The sequence below is a fragment of the Glycine soja genome, chromosome 7 (assembly GCF_004193775.1).
Source record: "Glycine soja cultivar W05 chromosome 7, ASM419377v2, whole genome shotgun sequence".
Taxonomy (NCBI): Eukaryota; Viridiplantae; Streptophyta; class Magnoliopsida; order Fabales; family Fabaceae; genus Glycine; species Glycine soja.
In genome coordinates, this window is record NC_041008.1 from 7151192 (window position 1) to 7163385 (window position 12194).

General features: G+C 32.4%; 1 protein-coding gene and 3 non-coding genes across 4 annotated transcripts; 3 read left to right on the plus strand and 1 right to left on the minus strand.

Annotated features, from left to right (window-relative positions):
* Positions 1 to 3589: 3589 nt before the first annotated feature.
* TRNAG-GCC lies at positions 3590 to 3660 on the plus strand. Its single transcript has one exon. It is a non-coding gene; the product is annotated as a tRNA-Gly (tRNA).
* Positions 3661 to 4831: 1171 nt separating this feature from the next.
* On the plus strand, positions 4832 to 4902 carry TRNAG-GCC. The gene has a single exon. It is a non-coding gene; the product is annotated as a tRNA-Gly (tRNA).
* A 9-nt stretch (positions 4903 to 4911) lies between these two features.
* Positions 4912 to 4993, plus strand: LOC114420774. Its single transcript, XR_003668407.1, has one exon. It is a non-coding gene; the product is annotated as a small nucleolar RNA snoR114 (small nucleolar RNA).
* A 1429-nt stretch (positions 4994 to 6422) lies between these two features.
* On the minus strand, positions 6423 to 11719 carry LOC114418488 (probable methyltransferase PMT13). The gene is made up of 7 exons (XM_028383854.1): positions 11093 to 11719; positions 9583 to 9786; positions 9288 to 9498; positions 8938 to 9199; positions 8349 to 8723; positions 7620 to 7715; positions 6423 to 7030 (listed from the first exon to the last, which is right to left on the minus strand). Exons 1-7 carry the CDS (start codon positions 11519 to 11521, stop codon positions 6823 to 6825), a joined length of 1785 nt encoding a protein of 594 aa, XP_028239655.1. The 5' UTR covers positions 11522 to 11719; the 3' UTR covers positions 6423 to 6822.
* Between the last annotated feature and the right edge of the window lie 475 nt (positions 11720 to 12194).

A 12194-nucleotide genomic window follows, 5' to 3' on the forward strand; every position in this document is an offset into this window, starting at 1 on the left:
ATACTCAAAATGACATAATATGAGAAAAAAGAGTACATGATATATCAATCATGTCAAGGTACATTTTAGAAGATCTTGTAGGAAGATAATTAATACATTTATTTTAAAAACAAATATTGAATCTCACATCTTTGAATTAATTTTATAACATCTGTTTTTTATGAATATTTTTTTAATTGAAATATTGAACCCTAGAGTGACATTATCAATTGTCATTTGAGATTGGGTTCCACCTTCCAGAATAAATAAAAGCACCATAACATGATCCTGACATCTCAAGGTACATTTTGATGCCTTTGCACTGAATCATATATATAAACGAGTGTAATTTTTTTGGTTAAATGAAAGTGTTGATACCGTATAATATTCCAAGAATTTATGAAGAGTTACTTTCATGAAATTTACCATTCACTTTCATTCAATGCATATCAGCACAGCAAACAATTCCATACATAGTCTATCACATCCTGTCATGTATTATATATTGTGTTTAATGAGACAGTCATATCTGTTGTTCGTCATTACAACAATTAATCTGAGCTCATGCAACCTATACATGAAGCCTGAAGGGTTCTTGTTTGATGTGTTTTGACACGTGCAATAGCTAGAAGCAGTACCAAATCATGATTTTGGTTGGTGTTTGAAATTAAATTAAAATTAATGGACTAATTAAGGATTTAAGTTAACCATGATTTGTAATGTTTTTTTCTCCTATCGATTTTTCTTCTTCTTTCATCTGCTTACTCCTTGTTGGTACTCTACCAAAGTATAAGTTGTTTTACACTTGTTTTCCCCCCTTTTGTTACATGTCTTGTTTATATACATTTCGTGAGAAATTGAAACCAAATAAGAATTTGAATCGGTACTTGGCATCAACAACAAGTGAAACTACCATTTTGCAAATTTTATTTCAATTTTAGACTGCATATGTAGATAAGCCGACTGAGCATAATAAGTGTCTCTAACTTTTAAGCTTTGAGTTTGAGGAGTTGTAGGTTGTCTAACAAGAGAAACCAAAAGTGGACCGTCCATGGTAGGACAATTAAACCTCTAACCTCGGGCCTAATGACTTTTCCTAGTGTAGGATGATTGGACCTTTGACCTTGATTCAATCACATTCAATAAATAAGGGTGACTTCTCCCTCGGTCACTCTAAATCATGCATTCTAGAATTTTTAAGCTACCTTGAGTATATGACTTTAGGGTCTTCAGGAGTTTTGGACTTAAACAAATTTACTATGGAGGCTCGGAACATCTACCATAAATTGTGGCCTTATGGCTGTTTTAACTTTTCTATATTTCAGTGTGCATGTATCATCTTTGTACTTTGAAATAGTCTCTTATCAAGTTCCTGAACTTGTGTAGCTATGATCTGTTTTATAGATACGATCGGAAATACAGGCGCTAGCACGCATGCATATCTGTATTTTTAGTGTGCTATCATATTTTATTGTGTTAAAATTTATATATTAAAATAATATCTCTTATTATATGTAAATTGATGGGTATATTAATTTTATTTTAATATGTTTTGTAATGTATAAATAATTTACTTCTTACATCTCTTTGTTTGTTATGATAACATAATAAATTAATATATTATGGTTGTAAATATATGTCTGTCTATACATAGTTCATCAAACCATTTGTGATATATATTTGAATATCATTCTATTTGATAAATGTATTTGTGAAATATTGAAATAGTAACATTATTGTGTCATGTGTTAGAATTTTTTATTTATTATTTTGATCTTTAATTATCTTTACTCTTAGGGTGTATATACTTCAATTCTAAGGATTTTTTAATATATTTTAAAATAAGATATGTGGTGAAGAGAAAAATAAGAGAAATAGATAAATATATAAAGTAAATATAAAAAAATATATGTGTAGAAAGTAAATATTATCTAAACATTTTTCTAATTATAATTGTAAAACAAAAAAAAAATCATTCAAACCATGTTTCCTTTGACAATATTTTTGAGTTTGTTATCATTTTTTAAATATTTATACCCAAAATTAACAAATTATAGAAATATACAATGATGTTTATTTTTTTTAGAGTTTGATAAATAAGAAATTTCTAGGACAATGAAAAATAATTAATTAATCTTTTTTATTTACTTTTTTAGAAGAAAAAAAAATAAGGATAGTATTATGTTGAACATGTTAAAGATATTAAAATTCATGTTTTTCTTTTGTAACAAAACATTCATGTTTTAATGGCTTACATATTCATTTGATAAACTCTCCCTAAGAGAAAAAGTCATCTTAAACACTTTACAAAAGTTCAATAAAAATTATTTTTTAACATTATCAACTATCAATTAAGTCATTTCTTACAAAATTTGATGTTCATGATCCAAATATAAAATTTAGCAAATTTTTTTTATCCAAATACAAATCCAAAAATTAATTTTAATATAAATTTGTATGACTAAATACTAAAAGCATAACATAATCAAAGACAAAAAGAAAAAGATACATATCATCCATTGTTCCTTTCTTCGTTTTCCTTTCCCATAAACTCATCGCATGCAAACTTCAAATACTCCAACTACATATAAAAATGAGAAAAAGAAAATCAGAGCAATAAAAATAAAAGGAAATTAATGAAAAAAAATTAATTGAAAATATAAATAAAAATAGCACATAAGTAGACAAATAAAAAGTCTATAAAATGTAAGAGATTTTATTATTTTGTCTACCTCATTTTTTCTTTATTTTATCTTCCGATCAAAGACTTTATCAATGCAACTTCATATATATATTTTCATTATCCTTGAATATTAAAAAAAAATATTCTCATGACTTTCATTCACTAAAGACGCAAAGATAAAAAAAAACATATAATATGAATGAGATAAAGAAAAAATTATTCTATTTTTCCTTTTTTGTTAGTAAAAATAATTAAGAAGAAACAATAAAATAAATAAAAATAATACACAAAGGACGACCAAACGAGATGCCATGATTGCTGTCTAATTCTTTATTCTACCAAAATGTATGAATAGAAATAGAAGCAATAAATGGTGGTAACCCAATGCCAAACAGTAGAGAGGAGTATATAAAGAGTACATGAATATTTGAGAGAGAAAAGGTTTAGTGGGCAGTTTTGGCCATAACATGGGGGTAGTATGCAATGGTGGTTACACCTTCATGTAGCTGAGAGAGTAGGTAACGCGATCACTTTGGGATTCAGCCAACTGCAGGTTACTCACATTTTGAAATTAAATTGCCATTTGTATTTTCGGGTGATAAAACATGATTTTACCGGATTATTTTACTATTTTGTTATTACTACTTTAATATTATTAAAGATAAAATAGTCTAAAAAATAATTACACAAAGTTGTATTACGTTTATATATTTGTATAAATTTCCCTAATAACTCCCATTCCATATTACAAGTGGAAAGCTTATTTTTATCATTTTAAGCTAGCAGCAGTTTCTTAATTTACATTTCTTTGCATTCATGACTTATTCTCTGTGTCCACGAAGAATATAATTTCGCAAAACGGGGGCAATAGTTGCTGCATGTTTCATTATATAATGTTCTTTATTACATGACAACCTTAGAAAACATGCACCAGTGGTCTAGTGGCAGAGTAGTATCCTGCCACGGTACAGACCCGGGTTCGATTCCCGGCTGGTGCATTTCTGAGGAAACTGTGATGATAATTGCAAGTGATTGATGGGTCAATCACCCTCATCGAAGTTAGATGAAATTTGCATCTGAGATTCCTTTGAATAAATGTTCTTCTGAGCTTTCTTTTTTCTAATTATTATATTCCCATTTTATGTGTTTTCTCTTATATTTTTGTGCTTGCATTTTGCTCAGTTATAACTTGAGATTTTCCATAAAAATGCATATTTGAACAGCCCAATGATTTCTTCAATTGCTTAGCAGATATAGTTATTGTCATAATGACAAATAGCATATACTGCAAAGCCATACATACATTGCCCTTAATTCTGGTTGTTATAAGTTGAAGCACGGGAGTAAAAATGATTGGATTGAATTACTCCCATTAGATACGTTAAAATTTAAACCTGAGGAAAATTTAGTGGCACAAGTGTTTTATGTTTTTTTACTATTGTAATTGGAGTTTTTGATTTTAAGGATGAATTTTTAAGTATTTTTACAAATTTCGATCCTTTAAATCAACTATAAAACTAATCATCGATTTGAATTTAGTTAAATTTAAAATTTATTATTCTTATCCAATAATGTTATGGGAGGATTGAATCAAAATTGTCCTTAAAAATAAGGTATGTTTTGTTAACTGAGTTAAATGATAGAAAATAAAAAGAAATAAAAGAAAACTTGTAAAAAATAAAATAATTTTTTAGGTTGTTTGATAGAAAAAGAAAATAAGAGAGAAAAGAGAGTTATAATTTTTCTTTTTCACTTAATTTTATAGGAAGTGATAATGTAATATGTGTGTGTAAAACTATTATAGCTCTTTTAATAGTAATGTAATATGTGTGTGTAAAACTATTATAGCTCTTTTAATAGAGATAATAATTATTGGAAAACAATTTTTCCAACAAGTAAAACTATTATAGACAAAAGAACTCTCTAAATATTTAAACACAATGGCAAAACTTAACAGTAGCTACATCTTTTAAACAAAGTTAAAATGCTTCTCACACACATTAATAAACAAGTCCATCTTCTGCAATCACTTTTTTCAATTTAAATTACTTCCAAAACTGCACTCATGCTACAAAAATGCCTTTTGTTTGCATTCATGGCCTATTCCACTTGGCAACAGTAGCACACGTTGCAGAACATTATAATATCACAGGGTAAAATGTGTCAGGAGCACCAGTGGTCTAGTGGTAGAATAGTACCCTGCCACGGTACAGACCCGGGTTCGATTCCCGGCTGGTGCATCCCTGAGGGAGCTGTGATGATAATTGCCAGTGATTGATGGGTCAATCACCCTCATCTTCTATAAGTTAGATGAAATGTGCATCTGAGATTCCCTTCATTTTTTTTCTATTTTGTATTTATTTTGTCTTTTTGTTAATATCACAAGTTCTATAATTTTATTTGTCAATTTGTTGTTTTTTACGCAACTAATTTGTTCTTATATAATTATATTGCATATTAAGCATTTGTTGTCTCACGTCTTTAGCTTTTGTAATTAATGTAAATCATGCTTTTATACCTTTTACTATTTGAACAATTAATCAGATTCTTTACATTTAAGAATTTCTGGAATTTAATTATCAAACGTTTGGGCCAATCCACAAGCCAAGGGGTGTTTGGCATAAGGAAATTTTTTTGGTATATCTATGGGTTACTATTCCTTAAAATCATGAATTCTATGAATGAGTAAATTTGTTTGATTGAACATTAATGTTGTCATATATATTTCTTAGGAATATAAAAGTAAAATAATATATTTACTATAATATTTAATTATTTACCTCATTAAATAATTTAATGATAGTTACGTAATATTTTTATTATAATTAAACTGGTTTTTTTAACTTGGAAAACTTAGATTCCTATTTCTCCTTATGAGAATATTTTTGTGGGAAAGTTAACCAAATTGTTTTTAGTAAACGTTTTATGGAAATGTTATTTTCTAAATATCAAATCCAACATGAAAAACTAACATTCTTAACTTAAGATTTCAAAAACACAAAAAATATTTCCTTGTATCAAACATCCCTGAATGTTTTGTAAACTCCTTTGGGCTTGGGTTGTTGCTTCCTGGACTTCCAAGTTGCTTTCTGCACCTTTTTATGATTTTTTTTTTTACTTTCTGTTTTGGTTATTCCGAAAGCCAAAATCTATACTGAGTCTGGAATGTAATTTAACATTCCAGAAGTCAAAAAAGGGGTATAGGAAGCAACAATCTTGGGTTTGCCTGTTGGCTTTGCAGAACAACTCGATCCAGTCCATTTAATTACAGGTGAGTAGAAACCTGGCTTAAATTAAGTGAAATGGCTTGTATACTCACCTATACTTTCATGTAACAAAACTTGTTGAATAAACTTTTTTTTTAATACGCAAAATTGAGTTTTATTGATAAAGTTCCAATTCAACACAAGATGTGCAAGAATTGGTAAGAAAATGCAAGTTACATATCTCAGAATTGTGACAGCCCCTCCCCTATACAAATCCAAACATAATTGGTAAGAAAATGCAAGTTACATATCCGTTGTTGAACCATGGTTTCAATTTAAAATGTTGATTAAAATATGATAATTAGAATTTAATGATCAAGTACTAATAATATAAAACAGTTATATACTACTATGTTCCAGTCCACTTTGTTCCATTCTCGACCACCAATCCAAACATTACATTCCCCCATTTAAACAAGACATTAATAGCATTGACTAAAATTTGTAAATGAAAACACACCCTTTACTCGAAATTTTAAAAACAATGCTAGTAGTTGGAGCGAACATCAGGGAAGAAGTCTTCATAGACATGGTAGTGAGGAGAGAATTAAATTACACCGTACATATTAGAACATAAGTTAAAAAGCCAATTAGATCAGTGATGGCTGTTTTAATAAATACGCAATGATAAATAAAAGCACTGAATTACAAGTCCTTAATGGCAAAGAGAAAATATAACTAACACTGGCTCGTGCTTTCCATATAAAACTGCACACTCTTCACATCTTAGTTTTCTCAGATCCTAACTTTACTTTCTCTTTATATAAACACTGAACAGGAAAGGAAACCACATCGCTTTGATGCACAGAGAAAGGTAGCCTTGAAAACCTCATCCCCGAAACAGCGAGAAGGAAATTTTACCTATATTAAACAGCTATGTTAGTGGGATGAGAATTAGCTCTTCCAGAAGGTCTTGGTTGCAACTAGGATTTTCTCCCTGCCATGTGATTCAGGTTCTTTATTATATATGGTGGGCTTCCACCTCACTGCACGCACAACCCGAGCTACTTTCTCAATTACTTCAGGGGTATCCCTCACCACAACAGTGCCTTCTGGGCGTAAAATTCGATCGAGTTCCACCATCAAATCAAGAAGGCTACATCTGCAATCAAGTCAAGAAGCGATCAGGCGAGCTCATTATTTACGTGAAACATTGTTGTGTCTGCTGGGATACAAATTATAATAGATAATCATTTTGCATTAGTATAGAGGAAACTGTGGTAAGTTGAGATCTGACATCAATTTAATAGAAGGAAATTTGGAACCTAGGCAAAACAGAACTGCATTTGAGTATCTGTTCAACCACTCCTTGGTCCATACTGTGTTTCTTAATAATTCCAGGAAGAACAATGAACAGACTATGCATAAATGCTAACTAATATGTAACGGTTGCAGTAGTAGACCATAAGTTTTTACATTTGAAAATTTGAACATTTGAATGCAATCAATTTAATGCTGTAAGCATTCATATTAAAGGAAACAAAAGTAATTATGTTAAAACATGTCATAGTCTCAGAGATGCATGGAAAGCTCCAAGCCGTCAACATACTTACAAACACTAAGAGAGTGTTAAGTAGTAAAACTGTTGATTGTAAGAAAAAACATGGCTTCAGACAACTCTAACACATGAAATTAATGACCCACAAGTCAGTTAAGGAAGCAATTTACTAGCACTTTTAGAATGAAAATACCTATTTCTGCCAGAAGCTGGATCCTTTATAAGTGATTCAATGCTTGTCGCATGAATCAGATCATAGGTGCGAGGATATGTTGAGAAAGGTTCACACCTGGGAACAGTAATCAAACAACTTAGATTTCAAATATTTGTCCATTACAAACTGTAATACATGTTCAAAATGCACTAAAATAAGTAAGAGGTGAAGTACTTCACTTCAGTTTTCATTTTTCATAAAGATAACTAGAGGACTACCTAAAAAGCATACAGTTATAAAATCAATTAAATAATTATTAACTGTCTCATGCCATTCAATATTTAGCTTAGTTGAGCAGATTTCAACTGCAACTTAAATCCAAGATACTAAAGCTGATTGAGAACTGGATCATAAAGATAAATTCTGATACATACAAACATACATAGCAAAATACAAGATAAAATATAGTGGAAAGTAGTAACTGCCTGGAAAAGAAAAGCCACAAGGATGACAAACAAGTCAAACTGTAGACCAGGAATCAACTTGTAAGCAAAATAATTTCAGTGAATCCCTAGTTGAAGGAAACAGTCTCTACTCTCTGGTGTTATAGTATGAAAAACCTTTATCATCAAAAACAAAAAAATTCCCACACTAACCTGATTTTCAAGTCATATCAACACTCAATTTACCATTGATTAAGACAAGCCAAAAGATACAACAAAAAGTCCTTTTAAGAGAAACACTAGAAATTTTCAGCAAAAAACTCACCAATCATGATAGACTCCAATAAGACCTCTGTCAAAGATTGCATCAAGAGTTATTGGCTTGTGAGATGGAACAACATTCATTACCCACACAGGATCAGAATTTAGTGCTGCTGCAAATCCCCCAAAAAATGCATTCATGTCCATGACATTGCGTACTGCTGGAGTCCCCAACTTTATTTTTAGGGAATTCTTATAGTGTGCAACCCTCCTTACCCATCGCTTAGTGTCTGCCTCATATACATCAGCACCATTTTTCAGGACTGTGGATCTTGGTAGAGAAGCAGTTAGCCTTTCTGGCCACTTGGGAATCGTGCCAATAGCATATTCACCTTTGACAGAAGACATCCTAGTGATGCATTTCTTCAATTTGAAGTACCTGTGAAATAAATCATCTTATTAGTGGAATCTCAAGTAAACTATGAGAAGTCCATAAACCAATAACAAAGATAGCATTATCCCGAGTGGTATTATTGCCAGGTCCATATGATACAGAAATGTGTAGCAAGCATAAACAATGGATGTTAAATACAGTGATGTGAAGCAAAGAAGTTAAAGAAAACACTAACTAGCAATAGCCTACTGGAAATTACCATGCAAAACTTGGGTCATCTGAATCATCACATAAGTCTAGACCAAATTCATTTTGGTTGGGGAGACACATCTCCACTGCTGGCTTTTTCCAGATCACAGTGTTACCATCTACGGCAATCAATTCATAACACAAAGCTCTTGCCACAGCCTGGAGATCAGACCATTCTTTATCTTGTTTAGGCCACTGAACAGGGGGACCAGAAATGACTAAATATCCACCAGGGCGAAGTAATCTGTCCACTTCAATGAAATAAGATGCATCTGCAAGGCAAGGTTTCTGCATTAGGGCAGTGATGTCTATTTAGAAGTTTGCAAGATATGCAAAGGTCAGCTGCAATTAAGAACTTACTGTAGGCTGTAAAAGGGATTAAACACCGGGAACAATGGACTAAGTCAAAGCCAAATGCAGGAAATGGAAGTCTGCGAGTACCAAGCATGGCAACAAAAGCTGGTACTCCTCTTTCAAGTGCAAATTGAATCTGTGATTTGTGTGAATCTCTTGGAGCAAAAGACATGGTTAATATGTTTTGAGCTAGCAAATATCCTCCAAAACTGGCAACCTGTAAAACAAAAGAAATATTTTCATGCTAAACAACAAATACTAGTAATAAGGTCTCAAAATGAAACAGGAAAATAGATCCCACCCCACATCCCATATCAAGAGCAGTCCTCAGAATACCGCCATTCATTGGAATGTATTGACCAAGTTTTTCAATATACTGCTCTGCTCCATCTGGAAACATTGTGCCACCTCCAGGGAATATAAAGTGAGGACCATCAAGCTTCATCCATCCTTGGTGACCTTTCCTGTCAGCAATCTTGTTGTATGGCATGTTGCTGTGCCATATCTACATGAATACATCAGTGCTTTTAGATAGATAGATCACTAAATAACAAACATCAATCAACAACATTCTAAAAATTAAAAACATTTTTCTGACACATAATATATTAGCTATTCTGGACACAAACATTTTTCATCCTAGGTTCTTAAAAAAAATGTCCTAGGGCCTAGGTTGCTCCAAAACTTGGCTTCCAGATAATTTGAACAGCATTCTATTACATCATCAATTACTTAAAATGCAATCATTATTTTTAAAAGGCCTCACTCAAACACCAAAAACTTATAAACCTATATGCTATGAATCAATCACAAGCTAGAAAACACTCAAAAACAAGCTCCTATCTTCCAAACATGATAATTATCCACTTCCAGTTGCCAAACACTAACATAATAGCTCCCCATGTAGAACCAGCAACCATAATTTAGAAAAAGTGTCCCACTAATGACTGCCCTGAAATAAATAGAAAGTTTAATCAGAAATTTCACTGACGTTGGAGATAGTTGTTATAAAATTGATAGAACCTAAAATGGATGAAACACCAGATAGATGAAGACTAGAAATTGCTGAATCAACTGCTCCTCCAGAATGGCTGGTAATACCACTTAAGGGTGTCCACCCAGTGCTGCTACCCACTTCTACTAAGGCTGAGCTTAATTTCGTTATATTAAAAATCACGGCTTGAAGTCTTAGCAACACTTTTTCATAAAAATTTTCCACTTTTGCTTTGTCATTCTACCTAAAAATTAATTTACAACACACTTATAATGTAAAAAATTTGTATAATCTTCCCCGTAAGAATGTTGACTGAGAAAACATCTAAAATGTAAAGATTTTTTATACTATCATCCTGATAAAAAAATTGACTTTTGTAATATTTACTCTTTTTTTTTTGCCAAGGGTATCCTTGGTCGAAAGCAAAAGACTAGTTTTTTAAAATAAGAAAATCCATTTAAGAGACTGACTTTTCAGCATCATGTTTTTCCATACTCATGAACATAGAAAATAGGGATGAAACCCTCACCAGATAGTTAAATTTGCCAACCATATCGCTTCATATTGGTATATCACTTTGTGAATCATATATCTAGAGTAGTTTAACATGAACACCCACAGTACTAACACCTAGTTGACACTCTTCATTTCGATTGATCTCTCCTATTGTTACATCATATCACCTATCATATCTATATTTTTTCTATCTTAATATCAGTTAACAATGTAAAAAACATTTAGGCAGAGTTCTAATTAGTTAACAGTCCAAGAATCTCAAAATTAACATATAAACAACAGCATTCTGCATTCCCCGTACCTTGTGCAAGCTCTCCGGCCACTGCACCGGCACCTTGTATCCCTTCGGCGGCGGAACGAGGCAGAGCGGCGAGGTCTCGAGCGGCGGGCAGTGCCTCTCGCGGTAGTAATTCATCTCCCTGCTGAGCTGGCTGTTGAGCCGCGGATCCTCGCATGGCATGTGGTCGGCGGCGGTGTCGGCGGGGCAGGCATCGATCACGCGCGACTGCTGACCCGCCTCTATGGCCGCCGCCACATGGAGGCGCTGTCTTGGATCCGCGGAGGCGGAGAGGAGGAGCGTCTGGCGGCCGGAGGCGGCGAGGGAGTCGCCGGCGGGAGTGAAGACGAGCATGAAGAAGAGGAACACCAGGCCGAAGAACGCCGCCGAGATGAGGTCCAGCACGCGCCACTGCCGAACGCGCTTGGAGGCTGGGAGGTTGAGGTGAGGCATTGAATTGTTGGATGGGATCAAAAGGGCATGGGGGGTTTGGCGTTTAGGTGATGTTAATGTTAAATTGTAAACGGATGAAACTAACTAACTAACGGGGAAGAAGCGTGGTGTTGTTGTTGGCATGTATGGATGAGTTGAGACTTGGGAGTCACTCAATTCATGACGGTGGATGGAGTGAGTGAGTGATGATGTACATCTTATTCTTACTAAAATAATAATAATAATAATAAACAAATTAATATTAAAAATAGAAGGAAGATATGAGGCAGGAAATGCGGGAGCCTTCCTTTCCTTCAAGGTTAGATAAATGTCGGAAGCTTGAATTGAACAAAATAATTTAAAATTTTCAGGAAAAAGAAATACAAAAATTGTTTACAATTCTATGTTGTTTCGTGCTATGTTTTATTTTTATTATTATTATTGCAGTTTTTTTTTTTTTTTTTTTTTTATGTTTACTTGTTTAGAATTAGAAGTAACAATAAATATATAAAGTTTCACAATACATATATGATTTTTTTTTAATTTAACGAATATCATGTTACATAACATAATATTACACTGGTTAAAATATTTTTTTACTGCATCTTAAATGTATTTTAGTCTTTATAAAAAGAGTGTTTTTATTTTAGTTTCTATAAAAAAATTCTCTGTATTTTATTCCTCTAAAATTTAA